The 21781-nt window shown below is 39.7% G+C and overlaps 2 protein-coding genes across 2 annotated transcripts in view; one reads left to right on the top strand and one right to left on the bottom strand.

Annotated features, from left to right (window-relative positions):
• Window positions 1-9918, bottom strand: part of USP37 (ubiquitin specific peptidase 37) — a 90356-nt gene extending 80438 nt beyond the window's left edge. Inside the window, exons 1-3 of the mRNA XM_060152119.1 lie at window positions 9784-9918; window positions 5667-5762; window positions 1213-1436 (exon numbers count right to left, since the gene is read on the bottom strand). Of these exons, the coding sequence (XP_060008102.1) occupies window positions 1213-1368 (156 nt within the window). The 5' untranslated portion in view covers window positions 1369-1436; window positions 5667-5762; window positions 9784-9918. The remainder of the gene's footprint in view (window positions 1-1212; window positions 1437-5666; window positions 5763-9783) is intronic.
• Window positions 9919-10426: 508 nt separating this feature from the next.
• The window catches only part of CNOT9 (CCR4-NOT transcription complex subunit 9), a 28101-nt gene continuing 16746 nt past the window's right edge, over window positions 10427-21781 (top strand). Inside the window, exons 1-2 of the mRNA XM_060152118.1 lie at window positions 10427-10569; window positions 20227-20406. Of these exons, the coding sequence (XP_060008101.1) occupies window positions 10546-10569; window positions 20227-20406 (204 nt within the window). The 5' untranslated portion in view covers window positions 10427-10545. The remainder of the gene's footprint in view (window positions 10570-20226; window positions 20407-21781) is intronic.

Below are 21781 nucleotides of genomic sequence, written 5' to 3'. Positions count from 1 at the left end.
CCAACTTCTGCACAGTGGAATGGTGCTTAGGACCCTCACCAGAAGATGTGCAGCAGCAAAGTTGAGTTTTGTTTTTGTTGGTATAGTCAGTTAGCTAGTTTATCAATGTTTATTGAGGGCCCACTATACACCCACCACTGTGCTAGGTTCTGGAACTAACCAGAAAGATAAAACCTAGACCTTCAAGGTATTCATCTTCTAGGCCAGACATGGAACAGAAGTCATACTGAGCCAGGGCTCTCTTAGGTGGCCGACACTTAACTGACTAATCTGTGGTCTCCATTCCCTCTGCAAATGTAAAGACAAGGTCCACAACATGCTACGTGATCACAGCCAGTAGTGGCTACTCTAGCAGGCCTGCACCCTGCCACTCTCACCAGTGGAGTTGTCTGCTCACCAAAAGCCAATCTGTTTGTTCCCAAAGCTGTTTATGCTAGTTCTTCCTATCATTGTAATTACACAATTTAATTAAAGTTACTTAAAGTAAAGAAATATGAGTGCAAAAGAGATAAGTTGTTTCTATAAGATCCAAGTTGAAAGTCTGGGAAAGGCACGTTAGAGGTGAGTTACTAAAAATGTACTGTCAACTTAGGTGTGGGAGACCGAACTGTAAAACATCATTAAATCTGGAAAAATCTGATTGCCTCACAAAATGTCTTTAAGATCTCACTCCACTTTAAAGAAACTGAGACAAAATGACTGAAACCCTTGGACGTGTGATGTGGCTTATATGAGAAGTAGGATGCAAAGCACTAATGGGAGGCCCTAAACTCAAAAGACAGGACTTGGCCCTACATCAAAAACTTGAGGGATGTTTTAAGTTAAAGGCTTAAGGAATGATTCAAAAAAAAAAGCTAACACTAAATGGTGATGAATTTATCATATACGTTGAGGGGGGAAAAATAACTGAAGTTATCCTAATGTGGTTTTAAACATAGCTTAGATAGATAGTATCCAAACTCAGTTCCTTTCAGCTTCCTCCCACTAGTTTTCTTTTCAATAATGGTGACTACTTCCTACTCTTTATTATACACCATCAACCATTTTGCTGAATAATTTATAATATATACACCTAATAGTATTAGTGTCCTGGAAATAAGAAGCAAGAAATAGTAATCTAGGAGGGCTACCATGATACTTAGTATGGCACAGAACAGCTATTCACTAAAGGATGTGATTGAAGATCTATTCCAAATCAAAATTTGGTAATACCTGAAATATCCTTGGAATTCCTCCAGTATTGTAGTGAACTACTAGGCTGACTTTATTCTCTTTTTCCACAACTTCAAAGGATCCTTCTTTCCATTTTGTAATCCCAGTCTGCATACTTCGAATTCTGATAGGACCATGTATCTTCAGAGGAGACATACTTTCTTTAAAAATAAATTGCTTCTAGCCAAATTAAAAAGTATATATATACCTTCACCTGACAGATTCTAAGGAAGAAAAATACAATAAAATAATAAGTTACAATTTACTAGTGATTAAAACAAGAGTTTGAAAGAGAACATTTAATGAACCATCTTATGTCCTTTTCTCCATTTCAATAAACTACCTCTTACTAAGTATCCTCAAAGGCTTTGGTTAGCTGGATGGCACAGGTAAGAAAAACAAATGAAGCAGTCACTGACATTCAGTGACTGAATTTACCCACCTTTTATTTTTTCTGCACATGTTCTCTCCTTTGCTGTGTACCTGTGTCCATTAGTGCCTAAATTTTGCATTTTGTACCATTAACAGCCATACTACCGCCACTAAAGGCAAGACAATCAGGAATACTAAAGATTCCATTCTCAGTGTGAGTGCCCATGGCAATATGAGCAACTTTTACCTTCCTTCATGATGCTAAAGGATCTTGAATTTCAAATATAAGTAAAAAAATATTTTCAGTCAGCTAACTCCATTTGTCAGAATTGAGTTCCTAGCAAAACATCAAATCATATCACCAAATAATTCTTTTTACCAGTTGGTAGTCTATGCATATCCATATGTGAATAAATAATAAATAACTGTGAGAATAATGAGTAATTAATTGTGAGAATAATCAAATTAGTTTAAATGAATAAATAATTGTGAGAATAATCAAATTAGTTTAACCTAAAGAATTATATTACTTCAGAAAATCATTTATTCTCTAGGGAAAACAGCCTAACAAAAAAAAAACCCCTGTTCCTAAGATCCACCTACCATTTATGCTTAATATTACCATCCTTGAAAAGAATATTTACCAATTTTATCTTTGACAAATATTCAAATTTCCCAAGTGAACTTCTGATACTTACAGAAATGATAGAATGTCTAAGACTCTTCAAACCAGCTTACCAGATGTCAGCAAGTAAATACAATTACAGTAACAGCAAACAATGTTATCAAATAGTGCGTGTGTTACACACATACACACATATATGCAATCATCTAAAATTAAAACAAAACTTATACTGTAGCCTTCAAATCTCTAAAAACATTGCCTTTAATACAGATTCTTGCTTATAATTTAATAAATTAAAAATCATTAAACTTTGCCTCTGCCTAAACAGCTCAACTAGAAAAGCTAAAAGTAGTAGTATAACTACAAAGGAAAAGCATACTAGATCTAGATATCAAGAGCCAGCTCTGTCACTTACTAATTTGTAACTTACCTTTCCTAACAACTAGTTTTCTCAACTGTAAAACAGGAATATGAAAATGCTATAGTGTTGCAATATTAAATGAAATAACACACATTAAGCACTCAACAGGCAGCAGCTTCAATATGAATGGAATTACTGTCCACTTTCTGAATTTATTCCTTGTCTGCAACACCTCTTTATCCAAAGATCCCAGACAAATAACTTGTTAACAAAGGTCACCAACTCACTGCCTATAGAGGCCAGGTAGGTGACACAAATGATTTAGGCAGGCAGAATATGAAAACTGCTACTCAAATCTAGCCGGTTTTGCCATGTAGAAAGTGAACCTAGCATTGCCAGATCATCTAATTCTTCAAGAAAATGACATCCATATTTTCTGTCAACTGCCCATTTTAAATTGTGGGCAATGAATACAAACTTATTTTTTAAAGCCACAAATCAAACAAAACCCACCTGTAGGTAGAATACAGCCTGGGGAATCCTAGTTCAAAGCCTCTAGGTGCCGTACAGCAAACAGCTAAGAATAACTTTAAAGAGAGATATGAAACCACTTTGAATAGTTAAAGGTATTATGCATTGTAAGTCCTCTACTATTACTCACTCATCTCATCAAATTTTTTGAGTGCCTAATTGTGGCCAGATTCAGATAGCATAATTGGCTGGATGTATGAATCCATCAAAGTAATAGAGGCCACTGCTGTTTACAGACCTGTTAATGTGACGTTTTGCTCAAACTAGTAACTACAAAATCTGGGCCAGCAATGTGTTTGTAATGCTTTTTTTTACAATTAATAATTTGGTGCTTCATCTTTAGATACAGCCTTGAGATTTTTTCCACTCTCTCAGCACTGCCAAGAATATGTGGCCCCTCTCCTACTCCAGTTGCCCATGCCAGAAACATGAGTTATCTTTGACTTCTCTCTTGATGATTATTGGTATTGGACTGGAAATGGAAGGTAAGGTTGTCATTTCTACTTCCATATACCTTCCAGACATCTTTATAGTGAACTTCAGGTCAAATCACATCACTCTCTTCAATATCATTCAACAGCTCCCCAATGCCCTCACAATTAAATCTAGACTCATTAACATGGCATAAACACTCTTCATGATCCAGGCCCTGCTTACCTCTCTATCCCCAACAAACCCTCCAAATCCAGCCATCTGAACTACCTACAATTTCCCTAAAAAAGGCATATGTTCTCAAGCCACTGTACCTTTGCACACACTGCAGTCTACCTCTGCAGGATTTTTACCTACTCTCCCCATCCCCCACCACCCCCTTTTTTTTCTTCTCCTGGCTATAAAATCAAAACTCAATTTAGATATTATTTTCTCTAAGAAGGCTTTCCTAGCTATCTTTCACTTTTTCTCTCACCCCATATCCACACTGACAGCATTGAATGCTTTTCTCTTCTGTTGTACCCTGTGCTTACCTCTAGTAGAGCATTTACCATATTGTATTATAAACTGTCTATTTACTTCTTTGTCTCTCTCTAGCTAGACTTTGCTGTTTGAAGACAGGGAGTATGTTCTTTAATCTTTGCATCCCCACTGGGACAGTGTCTGGCACACAATAAACAAACTCATTATTCAAGAATAATGAACAAATCAACACTATCAACTTTATTCGATTTACTGTTAAAATATACAGCAGCAGATACCAGAACCATAAATCCCTTTTATATGGCCGATATAGGATTATGTTTACTAAGCTCTCTGCAAGAGTATCACTCTGCACTGTATACCTCATCTTCTGAATACTACATATAGGCTTTTTCTATGTGCATCTGAATTTCTCCTAAATGCAAAGCTGTCCACATATCTTGTTAAGATTCAATGAGAGAAAAATCATTTATGAAAAACAAGAATATGCAGTTACAGAATGCATTATTAAAACAAAAAACATTAGTAAACTTGCCTAAACTGGAATTCATATAATTTATTGTTCAATGAAGAAACTCCACTTAAAGAAAGAGGTTTATCAAATTACCTCATCTTTCCTTATGTCAGGGTGCCAAATTAAAAGCGAATAACATAAAATCCAATTATCTTAAATTACCTTAAAGACCAAAACACAAGTAAAGGACATTGACCTTGAATTCCTCCAACAAAAACATATTTTTAAAAATTGGATTATTTAACAAGATTTGGAGATGAAGATTTGAAAGTTCAATAAAAAAACTTTATTGGTTACTTCTGTTTCCCTCTATATAATTCTCTCTATATGTAATACATGATTTCTCTAGATATAATTCTCAAACATTTTGATGCAGAGTTTTGGTTTGTATAAAATTTTACATCAGATATTGAACATTTTCTTAACCATTTCTACTAGCAATCTCTCTTTCTTCTATGAGAAAAAATCTAAAAGGTACAGGACATAAAATTGGCAGAATCAATAAGATTTTTTCTTAATGCCTCAAGCTAGTCCATTATCTGCTCTTGCACTAAATGAATTAACTATATTTACTTTTGTACACTGATCATATTATCAGGGTTTGCCCTACCTGGTTAAGAGAAAGAACACTAAGTTTCCTTTTTGGTATCTAGCATGATCCAGTAACAGTTAAACTTTCTATGAACCTAGGACAAAGACAAGGTTTCACTGAACTCTGTAATGTTAATTCACTATCAAAGCAATATTAGGAAGACAAAGTACAAGGAAAACCAATTATTCTTTAAATACATCCAAAGAGATTCCCCATTCCCTAAATTTCTTCACTATTGTTAAAATTACTGTTCAATTTTGAGCAGTCTATGAAAGCTCAATCAACCACACTGGCAAAAATGTTTCTATACCCTCTACAGTTATTTAAATGCTCATATTTTAGGTACTTCTTTGAAAACATTCTTATCCAGAGGGTATTCTGTGGTTTAAGAAAGCGTGCTAAAGCACAAAACTATTACTACAAAATAGAAGAAAACTGTCAATTCTTGCCAGTTTGCATACTCTTGGAAACATATAACCAAAATAAAAACATTACTTACTTTTCAGTGACTTTTACTGAAAAACCCTATGTAGTAACAATTCACCTTTATTCTGATCCTTGTGCCAAAGGCAATGCGCTCTTCTTGGGGAACTACTCATATTCTGCAGCTATGCCAGTTCTCCGGGAGCCATCAACTCAGCTAAAGAAAATGTAAGTGTGCCTTTTTTAAAAAAAATTCATTTACAGAATTAAAATTTTTATACAATTTTATACAACAAAATTTTGTTACAAAATTTTATACAACAAAAATTAACCCTTTGACTACTTAAAAACCACAAATTACTTTATAGAAAACATTTAATGCTCAAGATACACATATACACACACACACATAATCAACAGAACTCTAGGGATATATCTGCTGTGGAAAATGAGGGACTCCAGGAGCATGCACCTTCATCAATTTGTGTCTTGTTTAATTTACTCCTGCTACATTTTGAAACTAAGAAGGCAATGAAAAAAGAATATATCCTTTGTTGACTTTATAAACATTGTTACATAACTGGATGTCTTAAATCTTAAAATACCACTTCCATGATGTGTTGATACAAATTTCAAAAGGTGGGTAAACTTGGCTTTTACTTTTCTTTCAAAACTATCTTCATGGGCTTGTTTCCCAAATTTAGGCCTCTCAAAGCCTCAACTTTCCCTGAAGCTCTACCCAAACATTTCTCACTGCCTTCTTGAATACTATAACGTCAACTTTAAACTCGTTTGTTCACTTGGTAAAAAATCATTTATTGAGCTACTCCAATCTGTTGGCACTGTGTTAGGGATACACATGTGAACATGACACAGTCCACGCCCTCTTTAAGAGACTCCCCAGACTTCCCTACATTTGTCCTTCCACTGTCATTCAGACAAAAAGATCTTAGCATCAGCTTTAACCTCATTCTCATTTATCTAAAACAGTCTTTCCATCACTACTACCCTAATTCAGAAATGCATCACTTTGCCATTCTTCCCACCTAATATTTATTATGCAACATTTACTAAGCACAGTACTAAGCACCATACATGCAATATCTCATAATCGTCACAACAATCCTAAAGGATGGGGATTATTAATATCTCTATTTTACAAATGAGGAAACTGAGGCTTAGAGAGATCAGGTAATTTATGCATGGTTACAGAGTCAATAAGAGACAAAACTAAGTCTAGCACCAGAAGCCATGTTTTTAACCACTACCTTATCGCATCCCCAATGATTTGTAGCAACCACTTTCCAGTCTCCATTCTCTCAAGATTTTTCTATCCAATAAATCCTTTACCCTATAATACCTTTTCTAAAGGACTATTCTTTTTTATCTCTTACCAACTAAAGTGTGTCTCCTTAACTTTCTCTCTAAAGGGGGCAGGGGGAGGGTGGAGGGGCCCTGTCTTATTTTCTTTTGTACTCCCAACAAAATAACAGGCACTTAGTAAATGCGAAAATATGTGCTACTGATGCTAATACCCCTCCCAAACATTAAAACATTTTTTTTTTATTTTACTGTGGTAAGAATACTTAACATGAGATCTACCCTCTTAACAAACGTTTACGTGTACAATACAGTATTGTTAACTATAGGTACAATGTTGTACAGCTTATCTCTAGAATTTACTCATCTTGCTTAACTGAAACTTTCTCCCAAACATTTTTAACAGCTCATCACTATCTACAAAATAAATCCAAATGCTTCTGTGTTTGGCACTCCTACTTTTAATTTTCAATTTCTCAACATAAATCCCGTTCTACACACACAAATTATTAAATTTTAGTATTTTCTTCCATAACTACCACCAACCACTTACTTAAACATGGAATTTTCCTTTATATAAATTTTTGGAAACCTCATCTTCACTGATCTCATAGTTTAACCTGTTGTTAAAATATATAAACACTGCTCTGATTTCTAAGGGCTTTCTTTCCTAAAAAGATCCATAAAACAAATGCACAAAGAGATAAAATTAGTGTGGTCGCTGAAAGTAAAGAGAGAAGTTGACCTAGATAAAGTTTATCTCCAATTCAAAGAGGCTAAAATCTGAATGATTCTATGACATAAGAATGGGTAAAATCAACCAAAGCTGGAAAACCCTTTGGTCTTTTGTGTCCTTTAATTTGTCTGCAGAGTGAAAAAAGATGTTTGTCATCAGATGACAAGAATATCAATAAGCTGGTGTTTCCCAAAGACATGATGCTTCTTATAGCAAGCTCCAATTTATTTATTCATTTAACAAATTCTTGAGAAATAGAAATGAAATAGTTCCTAACCCATATTCTAGTAGAAGACACATTTTAAATAATCACACAAGTAAATATATAATTAAAAGTTCTGAAAAATGGATAAAGTTCGGGCATGATGAAAGATTATAATCGGGTACCTGATTTAAGGACCGGGGTGGGTTTTTAAGCAGAGAAATGATGTGTTACTGCTGAATGGAAAAGTGATGTGGTTTGTTTGGGTCTGGGGAAGAGAGTGAAAGGAGCAAGAATGAAAGAAATTAGGACAACCAGACAGGAGAGTATTGAAGTGATTCGGCTTATAACGACAATTACAATAACAATGAATGCTCACTGGCTATTTACTCTACATCAGGTGCTTACCATGGTTATTTAATTTAATCCTTATAGCAATCCAATAAGGTGATTATTATTCCCACTTTACAGATGAGAATATAGCAAACATTAAGTCCAGGTGAGAGAGGACTGTGACTTGAACTAGAAAAGTGCTAATGAAAATGTACAGAAATATATTCAAGACATACAGTGAAAGTAAGAATTAACAGAACCTGAAGAGGGTATAGATACATGGGATGAGGGCTTTCAAGTTTCTACACTATGTAAATGGATAAATGGATATACCACTTAATGAAACAGGATACCAGAAGAGAAAGCATTTGCGTATGAAGAGAATTAAGACTGGTTTCAGACATGTTATATTTGAAATTCCTAAGAAAAAAAATCAAGTTGAGATGTCAAGCAGACAGTTAGCTATTTAGATCTTGAGCTGAAAACAAAGGGAACACGCTGGAAATAAAACTTCTCATCAATATACAGGTAGAATTTAAAGCACAGGGTGGAAGGGAAGAGTAAAAGGAGAACAACCTAGGACTGAACACAGATAACCATTTTACTCCATCAAACATCTCTCCCTATGATCATCGATTACTTTGATGTCAACAGGCCTTTCAGTCCTCATTCAACTTTACCTTGCAGCAGAATTCAACATTACTGATAACTTCCTTTACCTTTTCTACAAGACCTGTACTCCTCTATCCGATTACTAAACACCAAGAATCCCTCAGGTGCTCCATCCTAGGTCCCCTTCTTTTCTAGCACTGTACTCTCTTTAGGTAATTTCATCCACATCCATAGCTTCAATTACTATCAACATGACAGATGACATCTATATATTATATACATTTACTTATATATCCAGCTCAGAGCTCTCCTCTGAGCTCCAACCCAGTATATCCCAACTGCCTACTTGACATCCTCTGATAGCTTTTCCTGTTAGAGACTTGTCAGACACTGCCACCCCAAAAAAGGTATTTACACAGAGCCTAAATTTTGAAAGGATTACAAAACCACTACAGGTCAACTCTTCAGACAGAATTTTGTCGTCAATTATCATTTCCTTTCACGGATCATGACCTAAAACAGGTAAACCTGACAACCTGATCTGATGGCTAGAGATGGGGACCAACCAAAGGCACTAAAAAATACAAATCATGCCTTTTAGTGAGAAATGGTTAGTAAAGAGAAGGTGAAGAACAGCCAAGAGAGTGAAACAGTATCACATCCCAAGGCCTGATGGACGTGCGGCAACGGAAGTCACCTGAAGAGATAGCAGGCCTCTCTAAGGGACGAGTGGCGGACGACAACAGCCCCTAGCAAAGAGGGGTCAGGTTCGGGTCGCGGAGGGAGCGAGTGACGGTAAAGACCAGGTCAAAGGAGAGGAAAAGCCTGGGAAAAGACTTAAGTGGAGTATCTGTGAGGCCAGAGGGGGCGTCGCGAGGATGGGGGCGGGCTGAGCAGCAGCGGGGCGAACTCCAGAAGAGTGAACGCCAAGTGGGCGGACCGCACGGGGTGGGTGGGCCGGGGGAGCTAGGGGAGCCAGGGTTGGGGCGCCAAGATAAAAAGGCTCAGTTGAGACTCTCGCCGGGCCCACCTTACCTGTGCCTGCGAGTCCGGAGCCTCGGACAGGCCTGCCGGAAGCACGGAGTCCTCACGGAGGGGGAGGAGCCGGGGGTTAGGAAGGAAGGGACACCGGGCACGAAAAAGAGGGGCCGCTCGCTCCCCCAGTCAGGGAGAGCGGCTGATGGCGGGAACTGTGACCACACGCAAACACGCACGCACGCACGCACACCCGACGCGACCAGATGAGGCGCGTGCGCGCCAGCCTGAAAACTCCGCCCCTTCTACGCCCTCGCCCCGCCCCAGTGCCGAGCGAAGTCTCGCCCCAGCCCTGACCGTAGTACGCATGCGCACTTCTTACTTCATACACTTTCGCCCTCCCACCGTTTCCCTCCTACTCAGCCCAGTTGGGCATGCGCACTACTTGTCCTCCCGGGACTGCCCGGCTTTTCCCGCCCTTCACTGGCCTCCGGAGAAGGGTCAGAGTTCACGCCCTTCTCTGGAGATACCTGCTCCAAGCCGGGGATGCGGGGACTAGTAGGTGGCGGATGTCCTTCCTGTCCTGAAACTTAAGGGACAAAGGACAAACTCTACAACTGTTAGCTCCAAGAGCTGGGAGGCGGGAAGAGGTTGTGTGGGCGGGGTCAAGGGTGAAAGGTCAGAGGGGCTGCGAAGGGGCGGAGCCAGCCGGAGGCGGATGGCGGCTGTGGCGGCTTATCTGCTTCAGCGGCAGAGGCGCTGAAGGTGGGACGCGGGTCGGGCGTGTCCGGCGGTGGGAGGAGAGCGGCGGCCGCTCCCAACATGCACAGTCTGGCAACGGCTGCGGTAAGTGGCTGGGCCGCCCAGCCTGGGCCCAGGACGCCTCCTCAGCCCGGCGTTTCGGCCTTCTTTCCTAGCTCCCTGTGTCGGGCTGGGAGTCCTGCTCCTCCTGCCCTCAACCCGCGAAGCCCCGGCCCCCTTCCTCGCCGCGCTTGGCTGTGGCGGAGCCGGCCCCCACTTTCCTCGCCTGCCAGCTCCCGCGGCCTCTGACGCCGCGTAGCGCGTTCTTTTCTGGCCCCGGGGCCTGGTCCCGCGGCTGGAGCGCCTCCCTCGCGGCCCGGACGGGCCATTCATTGATTCATTTCGCTGACCAACAGTTTCAGGGCGCCAGTTCCGTGCTTGGCGTTGGCGGGGGCGAGGGGACTTCCGCAGTCCGCCTGACACTGCCCGTGCTCTTGGAGCTCCCTGCTTAGGCACATCGCGGCGGGGAGGAAATGGCTTCTAGCTCAAACCACTTGCTTTACAGATGCAAAATCCGAGACCTGGCGAAGCGAATAGTTACTATGTCCGACTGACGGTTCTCTGCGCTTAAAACCTTTTTTCACACATCTCATTTTACCATCGTGGTCTTTTACCAAGAAAAACAGATAGTGTAAATTAACCTATGTGAAGTAATCCTGTGGTCTCCCATTGCATTGAGAGAAAATCCAGACTCTTTGCCTTGGCCTACAAGGCCCTCTGAACGTTATGTTCCTTACCCAGGTTTTCAGTCTCTTCTGTCACTTGCTCCGCAGGCTCCAGCTACACTGGCCGCCGTTACATCTCTTCTACTTAACGCTTTTCCATTCCAGGTTGCATCTCTTACACACACACACACACACACACACACACACACACACACCCATGTGGGTGTCCGGCTCCTTTTCCCTCAGGTCTCTGTCTAAATCTCCCTAGAGCTGCCGTCCCTGACCGCCCTATTTAAAGTAGTTCTGTAACCCCCCAACTTTTCTCTGTTAGAGTACCCTTCAAAGAATTGATCCCAATTTGTAATTCATGTATTAATTTACTTGTTTGTTATTTGTCCCCCTTTTGAGGTCAGGGACAGGGATCATGTGGGTTCTGTTTATATGGTTACTCCAGTGCCAAGTCAGTTCCTGGCACCAAGTAAGGGCTGAAATATTTTGCTGAATGACGCCGTATAGATGAGGGAGGTGACTACTGAGAGCAAATAGCCGTAATGGGCAGACAGGATCTTGTGATTCGAGCATATTCTTCTGAATGCCCATCCAACTTTTTCAGTTTAACCAAGGTGAAGTGACTTAAGGAGAGAGTAATATACTAAAGTTGCATTACCAGGCAAAATAACATAAATCCTAAATAGAGGACAAAAGTTGCCTCAACTTTAAAGTCAGAAAGTGAGCTGAGTGTGACTAGGCTATAGACAGCATTGTCATTTCCAGGGCAAGTGGCATCTCTGCCTCCTGGCACCAAGTTTCTAAAGTGTTTGTAACTTTTCACAGAGAGAGGTACCTTTTATATATCTCTTAACTAGATGACTGCAATTTCCCCAGCTCTTTTGTTTCTTCCAGATTTTACATGTAATATGGGAAGAAGCTAGTCAGAAAATGAGGTTGTTGCTGGTAGGAGGGGGGCAGGTTAAACAAAGGATTCTGCTAAGGTTGGCTCATCCATCTCTCAAAATCTGATTGTCTTCTCTAGGCTTGATACCAAGCTGCTCTTTCCCCTGTGCCTCCCCAGACTCTACCTATTCAGTTCCTTTTCAGTTGCTCCCTAATACATCTTTTGAACAGATATTAGAGCTGTGGTTCATTACTTAAAAACTCAGTACGTGTTTCTTCAAGTAAATTTATAGTGCCTTACCTTTATTTAGAAATTGAGCTTTTGATACTTTTTAACCTGTTATGCTGTTTGGACTACACAAAAGCTCTGACAAGTTCATTTGTACCACTCATTCACTGGAATATTTGGTTAGTGAATCTGAAGCAAAAAAAAGTTGAGCCACCTCTTTCCCAACCCTTAATGCCTTCCATTAGGCTAAACTGCCTGTGTTATTCTGATCTGGGTAAAGGGACACTAATGGTATATATCCCTCACTAGAAATTGAGGAGTTAATAATACATGCAGCAGTGCCTGCAGTAATCTAAACAGCTTGAGAAGATGCTTACTTTTTGTCTAATGATGAAAATTTGTGTGTATCTTTATTTCTTTTTTTTTAAATAACAAGTAAATCACTTCAGCTAGGGAGATAGTACTATCAAAGGAGAATGTGATCACATACGAATGCAGGATGTTATTCACTAGATGGAGGAATTGAGATCATTTGGGATGTGTCTTAAATTTTGACTCTTTCCTTTAGTATTTTATTATGCCAGCAATTTGTAGTATAGTGGACTCTTCTCATTCTTTGCAGAATACATCTTAACATCTTCATTATTGCCATTGCAGAATGTAATTTCTTTCTCACATCTACTAAATAGAAACAGAAATACCCCACAGGATTGTTTTAAATAAGAATAAGAGAGTGCTCAGTGGTTGGCTAGGTTCATTCATTGGTTAAAAGACTTGCTCCCAGACTTCAGCCTTGGGACTCTAATTCCTGCCTCAGCAAAGTAACAAATCACCTGTTATGGACCTTGAAGATTGCTTCAGCTTAATAGTACCACAGATCTTCACATACAATGGGTCTTTGGTAATGAATGTTATACTAGTGATCTAAAACAGCCAAACGTAAACCTTTAGGAGATGCATTGGGTATGCTTCGTTTTTTGTCCCCACTAATTTCCAGTGGCAATTCTGACATCCTTAAACCCTTGCTTTTTCCTCACTTTCCATATAACCAGCAGCTGCATTAGTCATTTTATATCTCTTCGCTGAAGCAGTGCTAGACCCCTCCTCTTTGGCAAGTAAAAAGAACATTAAGCACTCTGAAGGATCTAATTCAGACAGCTGTCTCCTATTGAAGATTTAAGCAAATTAACCAACTTTTCTTTGTTTATTCACTTCCATTTTTAAAAAGTTATTTTGAAGAACATTCTGGCCCATATTTTATAAAGATATGAGGATAGTTAAGCTAATTTAGTGTTTCCCTTTGGCACTATTAAGAAAGGTGTTTTCTTGTTATATCATCATTATGTAGACACCCAAAGCCACGTGTTGAGTCATCTCCAGACCAGAAATAATCTCTATTTCAATCTAATTCCATTTTTTATTCACTATCATGTATTCATCGATAAGAAAACCAACAGCTGTTTTGGTCCTCGAACATGAAATTTTATTGATAGATTTGGCCATTTTCTGTTTAAGAGAGCCATCAACAACAATTTTTTAGTTTACTCAAGAGGGGGGATCATATTTCTTTCCCATTTATGGGTAAATGTGGATCTTTTCTAAGTTCTAAATATCTTCTTTTCACATTCTGTTAAGATTTTTCAGAAGTGGAAGACCAACTATCAGTACCCTGTGTTAGTGACACTTGGAGTTAACCATTGGTGACTCACTTTGATAAATGTCTTAAGCTTCACTGAAAGAAAAATGTTACTTGAAATACATTTTCCACATACAAACCAATAAACAGGAAGGAGGAGAATGAGTCCCTCCTAGTTGATAGTACAGACATTTTTTAACACATCTGTTAAAAGGAAAGGACCACTGACTCTAAGTAGGTTATAGCTAAAAGTATATAGTTACATGTAATTGATCTTGTTTTTGATGTTGGAAGTGTTGAGGGTGATAACTAATAGTTCAAATCAGACTTCTCATAAATGACTTTGCCTCTGGGTATGTTAATTGAACCCACTATTTACTCAAATCCAACTGTAACAGAATATCAAACTTAAACTTCTGTATTGGGTTCTTAAATAATTTCTTCAACTTGGAGGAATATTTGTGATTTCAGTCCTATAGACAAAGTAGGACTCACTGATTCTAGAGAGTAGACTAGAGTTTAAATGTAATTCTGCCATATACTTGCTTGTGTAAACTTCAGTATATTAAACCTCCCTGAACCTGTTTCCTCTTAGAATTTTGAGAATAATTTGAGGTAATCCACAGTGACTGGCACATAGTATTTCAGTAAACATTGCCTCCTATTAAAAGTTCTTAGAAAAAATCAAACCTAGTCTATAGTAGAGGGCTGGGTGTGGGGTTTTCTGAAAGGAGTATAGAGAATTTGGGGGGGATAATGGAATGTCCAGTAATGTATCTTGATTGTGGTGGTGGTTACTTGGGTATATAGGTTTCTCAAAATTCATTGAAATGTACACTTAAATGGGTGCACTTAAAAGTTGTCTTGTATGCAAATTGTACCTCAGTAAAATTGATTTTTTTTTTTTTTTTTTTGCGGTACGCGGGCCTCTCACTTTTGTGGCCTCTCCCGTTGCGGAGCACAGGCTCCGGACGCGCAGGCTCAGCGGCCATGGCTCACGGGCCCAGCCGCTCCGCGGCATGTGAGATCTTCCCGGACCGGGGCACGAACCCGCGTCCCCTGCATCGGCAGGCAGACTCTCAACCACTGCGCCACCAGGGAAACCCAAACTGATTTTTTTGTAGCCAGTTAGTTTAGTCTCTCACTTGTAACTAAAGAAAGAAATTTTTGAGATTTTAGAGCTGAGACTTTGATAATTAATTTAGTTCCCTCATATAACCAATGATAAAATGGAGGCTTAGAAAAGTAAATGATTTATTCTAGGTCACACAATGGTAAAAATGGCAAAACTGTTTTGAAGCCACTTCTAGCTCCCAATCCAGTGTGCATTCCAGTTATGTACTTGTGTAGTTACTTGCAAATCAAGGTCTTTTTTTTTTTTTTTTTGGTGGTACGCGGGCCTCTCACCGCTGTGGCCTCTCCCCTTGCGGAGCACAGGCTCCGGACGCGCAGGCTCAACTCAACCACTGCGCCACCAGGGAAGCCCTTTCTTATTATTTTTAATTCTTTTTTGGCTGCACCACACACGGCCTGCAGGATTTTAGTTCCCCGATCCCTGGATCAAACCCGGGCCCCCTGCAGTGGAAGGTCAGAGTCCTAAACACTGGATCACCAGGGAATTCCCAAGGTCTTTCTTATTCTTAAACTTGACAACATGTTCTTAATTCTAGGTCTGTAAAAGGGGTACAGGCAGGATCTGTGAGTTCCCTGAAATTATGTATAAATTTTAGGTAAAAATAAATTATATGCAAAACAGTTTGAAATTGTGTATTTTTCTGAGGAAAAGATCCAGAGATTTCAATTCAAGAAATGCTACCCTCTGCTTTTGTGGTAGTATCCTGCCGTTATTGTTAATGTGTTTAAGTTAGGTAGTTTCCAAAAGGGAAATCAGATAAATTTGCTTCTCTACCACTGGACGGTGTGTGCTGGTAGATTGTATCAGCCACAGCCTCAGAAATGTATTAGTAAATTATAAATTTAAAGAATTATAGCAATTGAACTAGGAATCTTTAGAGGTAACCTTTAAATAGAGAATTGGAGGAGGAGGAAGTCTGCCCACCGTTTACTCATAGTTCCATCAGTTGTAAAATGAGGATTATAACCACGGTGCTGTGATCATTCAATGAAACCATGCTTTTTAAAAGTACAATACAGGGACTTCCCTGGTGGCACAGTGGTTAAGAATCCACCTGCCAATGCAGAGAACACAGGTTTGATCCCTGGTCTGGGAAGATCCCACATGCCGCGGAGCAACTAAGCCCCTGTGCCACAAGTACTGACCCTGCGCTCTGGAGCCAAGCCCGCGTGCCACAACTGCTGAAGCCCTCGCACCTAGAGCCCGTGCTCCGCAACAAGAGAAGCCACCACAATGAGAAGCCTGCGCACCACAACAAAGAGTAGCCCCGGCTCGCCGCAACTAGAGAAAGCCTGTGTGCAGCAACAAGCACCAAACACAGCCAATAAATAAATTAATTAATTTTAAAAAATAAATAAATAGGGCTTCCCTGGTGGCGCAGTGGTTGAGAGTCCACCTGCTGATGCAGGGGACACGGGTTTGTGCCCCGGTCAGGGAAGATCCCACATGCAGCGGAGCGGCTGGGCCCGTGAGCCATGGCCGCTGAGCCTGCGCGTCCGGAGCCTGTGCTCTGCGACGGGAGAGGCCACAACAGTGAGAGGCCCGCGTACCGCAAAAAAAAAAATAATAATAATAATAAATAAATAAATAAAAGTACAGTACAGTTCCCTCTTTTTCCTCATCTACCCACCCCCTCTTTTACTTCCCACTCCCTTTTAGGAAGGCATCAATTTTCAGATTCTAACATTTTTGTGACAGGTGTGCCTAAACGATCTTTGGGATTCAGAAGGAGAGTCAGATGCATTTGGGGTTTTTATTACCATCAAGATCTAGTAAGATGCTGGAGTTGTGCTTTGGGGCTTTATTCAGGGATGAAGTCCAAAGTATTTTATCAGTCGTCTGGTAATATAAGTTAATATAGAAATCAGTGCGTAATTCAAAATGTAAATATATGGGAATTCCCGGGCGGTCCAGTGGTTAGGACTCGGAGCTTTCACTGCCGGGGCCCGGGTTCCAAGATCCTTCAAGGCAAGCAGCACGGCCAAAAAAAAAAAAAAGAGCAAAAATACTTCCTTTTTATTCTCCAAAATAACTAACTGTCCCTGTGTGTTATAAAATTACTTGTTAATGTTGGTAGGGAAGGGGTGTGTGTGTGTGTGTGTGTGTGTGTGTGTGTGTTGGTGGTTATCACTAGCTGAATTATGCCCATCTGAGCCATGATTTGACATAGGGAACTATGTCAAACTATTTCACTGACTTTTCCCATTAAAATGATGGTTATTAAGTACCTCATAATCTCAATAAGTAGAGAATTTCTCTTAGTATCAATGATATTGTTCATGGGTGTTGATTGTTTTTCAGATTCTGCTGAACTAACAGCAGTAACATTTTAATTTTTGTCTGAGATTTTTATATATTTCCTATTTCTTTTGTCTAGGTCACAGGAAATAGTTTTTTGGAAAGTTGTGTTTAGATCAGACCTAATCTTTCAGGCAAGTGAGAAGCAGCATTAGCAAGGCAGTTAAGAGTATGGACTCTGCTGCCAGACTACCTGAATTCAAATCCTAGGCTTTGCCACTTAACTTTTAAATAACGTCTCAGTTTTCTCATCTATGAAATGAGGGTGGTAATGACAAGTATTTATTTAAGACAGTGCCTGACAGAGTAAGCACTATGTATGTGAGCTCTCACTTTTATTTTAAGAAATAATTGTATTCATCCGATAACAAATAGGTATTCAGTGGGTTTAAACTAACTCCTCCTATTAAATTTGGGGCAAAATTCACCAGGGGTGATGAAAAGGAGGGTCCCTACCTCAGATATTTCCTGGTACCAAACTGCCCTAACTGCCTTCTGGTTGTTAGAGTGGCTGCAGAACTCATCTCTAAGCTTATACCTGAGGGCCACATTACCACCTACCTGACGTCCATAGCTCTCTTAGAACTAAAGTCCAATGGAGGCTGCAGAAGTTGGAGTATTACTGGCAGCAGGTTGTCATGGCCTTAGGGACCCAAGTAGGCACCAGATATTGACCCTCCAGAGTGCCAGCACCACTCCAGGGGCACGATCTCCTCTGCTGTAGTCAAGCCAGCTCTGGAAACATCATATGTGGAGATAGGACCTGGTGTTCAGAAGCCACAATATGCTGACTGGTGTCTACCAGTGCAGCCTGGCGTTGTTCACCTAGGGTTCCCGAGGACAGGATAGGGTACAGGGTGCTGGGTACAAGTCACAAATTGGCTTTAGAGAGGGTGATGGAGTCTACTGATGGTGGTGTCTGGATGACAGGCCTCTAGGAATGAGTAATGACTAATCAGGATAGACACTATATTGCTGGAGCATTGTCTGTGGGGCCCTCTTTAGGATTGTGGGTCATCCAAGAGACTGTGGGCAGGAAACCCAAAGCTAAAATTTTAGCCCTTGTTTCTACTGAGCTTTTAAGGTGATGTAATACTCTAAATGTAAACATATCCTATCTTCTGGTGGGAATTACATTTCCAAAAATAATTTTTAAAGTCAAGGGCCTATCTGTGGCAACATAGAAAAGTCAAGTGCTTGGACCATACTGTTTTTGCTGTTGGGAGCGGAGGGCAGGAAAACTATTCCTTCTGCATCATTTAGGAGCCTATGTTTTCTTGAGGTGCATCACTGATGGGAATTACAAAGCAACTTTTAGCAGATTACTCTGAGGCACTTAAAGAGGACTTAAATTACATGGTATTTTAGTCTAGTTTAGCAGAACACCTTGTGGTTCATTCTAGCAAGCAAGAGAAATGATAAACGTTAAACTAAAAGCTTCTAATCAAGCTTCCATTTATAGAAGGCAATTGTTCAGCTTGAGTAAATGTGACTACTACTCAAAGTCCATCTTAGACTTCATTCTGTTCTTCAGCAAACACAGTTTTCCTTTTTGTTCCTTATTTTTATATCTGTGCGATGGGTAGGTCATCATTCTATCACACTAAGGTGTAGTGGGAACATGTGCATAGTGTGAGAAGCTGGTGTAATATGGTTCAAGAAAGATTGGAATATGCAACTTTTGTACTTGGGTGAATTGAGCAAGTTAATTCCTCTGAGCATTAGTAGTTTCATCTGCAAGTGTAGATCCCTTTTTTCTGTCTACCTACCCTATAATTCCTCATGGTTTGGGGGGAAATTAAGTGAGAAAATATTGGGCTAGGGATGGAAATCACCATGAATTTGTTAGGACTTTAGAGCCAGAAATAGCAATGGTTATCATTTTTCTAGTTTCCCATCTTATCTTCCAGATAAGAATAGTTAAGGGACTTAACCAAGGTAACAAGCCTGTTTGACAAATGTGAAGAATTATAGAAGTGCTCAAATTTTTTGGAATATTGAGATTCTTTAGCACAATAAAGAAAGCATGTTCTGTTTATATAGTCCCTACACGAGTAAGGAATGAATGAATCTCTGAGGGGTGGAGGTACAATATGTATAAGAATCATTAGAGGGGGGAGTTTTTCCAAATTACATAGATTTTCTGCTTCATGGAGGGGGATGCTGGAATTACTGGGGAAGGAAGAGCAATGTGGGGGAGGGCTTTTTCTTTCAAAAACCATCATAGGCACATGGTTAAAAAAAAAGAGTATAAACTATATGCAGAAGATTTTATTGTATACAATGACAAGTAGGTCTCCCATATAGATTCCAACCTTAGAGGTAACTACTGTTAACAGTTTCTTATGTGTACTTCTAGAAATGTTGTATATAAATATATAAGAATATATGTGTGTGTTAATGGAAGCGTATATGCTGTTCTGCACCCTTTTTGTTTTTTTTTTTTTTTCTTATTTAGTATCAGCACAGTATAGAGCTAACTCTTTTTTAAGGGGCTATGTAGTATTCCATATAAAAATGTACCCCTGTATATTTAACCAGTTCCTTATTGATAGATGTTGATAGACTTCAAGTTTTCTGCTTTTAAAATAGTGCAGCAGTAAATATTCTGGTATATCTTCAGTACAGCCCAAGTAGACCTGTAGGATAAATTTCTAAACATGGAATTATTAAAGAGTGTGTGCCTTTTAGATTTTGATAGATTTAATTCATTTACATCAAGTATATGTATTTAGAAAAGCTCCCCTAGTATTTACAAAAAATATGTTCCCTCCAAAGGCTACTGCAGAGTAAGACTTGATTTGACTCATGAAACTCATGTTTACTTTCTTGTTTTCACTTGAAGCCTGTGCCTACTGCACTGGCTCAGGTGGATAGAGAAAAGATCTATCAGTGGATCAATGAGCTGTCCAGTCCTGAGACAAGGGAAAATGCTTTGCTGGAGTTAAGTAAAAAGAGAGAATCTGTTCCTGACCTTGCACCCATGCTGTGGCATTCATTTGGTACTATTGCAGCACTTTTACAGGTGGGTATATATCCATGAGTTGCATGTCATTCCTGTTTATCACACTTGTATCTCTCTGCCTTTGCCCAAATGATTATGAAAACTTTGGTAGGATGGTTTTTTTCTTTTTATTATTTTTTAAAACTTTATTTATTTTTTTAATATAAATTTATTTATTCATTTATTTTTGGCTGCGTTGGGTCTTCATTGCTGCACGGGGGCTTTCTCTAGTTGCGGTGAGCGGGAGCTACTCTTCATTGAAGTGCACAGGCTTCTTATTGCGGTGGCTTCTCGTTGCAGAGCACGGGCTCTAGGCATGCAGGCTTCAGTAGTTGTGGCATGCAGGCTCAGTAGTTGTGGTGCACGGGCTTAGTTGCTCCGTGACATGTGGGGTCTTACTGGACCAGGGATCGAACCCATGTCCGCTGCACTGGGCAGGCGGATTCTTAACCACTGCACCATCAGGGAAGTCCTAAATTTTATTTTTTTAATTAGTTTATTTATTTATTTTGACTGCACTGGGTCTTCATTGCAGCACGTGGGCTTTTTGTTGTGGCATGCGGGCTTTTCTACTCGCGGTGCATGGGCTCTAGAGCATGCAGGCTCAGTAGCTGCAGTGCGCGGGCTTAGTTGCAGTATGTGGGATCTTAGTTCCCCGACCAGGGATCGTACCCGGGCCCCCTGCATTGGGAGCACGGAGCCTTAACCAGTAGACCACCAGGGAAGTCCCAGAATGTATATATATTTTTTAATGTTAGCATTTGTAAGAATCTGTTTTAGAAAAGTCTAAGGTACTTGTTAAAGTGCAGGTTCTTGGATCCTACCCAAGAGATTTGATATATTTAGTCTAAGATGAAAAATCTATTTTTAACAGGCAGCTCCCCCACACCCAGGTGATTCCAATGTACATGGTGTAAGAGCTACACTTTGAGAAACACAACTTTAAGAGTGCAACAAAATAATATTTACTACATGGTGGGGGGGATGGAAAGGAAGGTATAAGAACTGAAAGGTATATTCTGGGGAAAGAAAATGTTAAGATAAAGGTATAACAGCTGTAGGATTAAAGGTGGGTATTCTTGTACATTGAAGAATAAATAACTGAAATTTGGTTCTGACCAGAACGGTCATTTGTGGGGAATAAATTGATACAGTATAGTCCTAAGAACCAAGATAGAATGATCATCCTTTAAAGTATTGTCCATAATTCCCAATAATTAGATCAATTTTTTTAATCTATTAAGTAAATTCATATTCTGTCCCTACAACACGTACCCAAGAAACTAATCTTTCTTATAGGAACATTTTCTGTGTAAAAGTTTTACAATTAAGATAAATGGAATTGTGTTCAGCAAATCATTGCCTTTCGGCAGAGAATACATATATTCCCTGCTGT

This window comes from Lagenorhynchus albirostris, chromosome 6 (genome assembly GCF_949774975.1).
Source record: "Lagenorhynchus albirostris chromosome 6, mLagAlb1.1, whole genome shotgun sequence".
Lineage (NCBI taxonomy): Eukaryota > Metazoa > Chordata > Mammalia > Artiodactyla > Delphinidae > Lagenorhynchus > Lagenorhynchus albirostris.
This window is presented reverse-complemented; position numbering and strand designations above follow the sequence as displayed.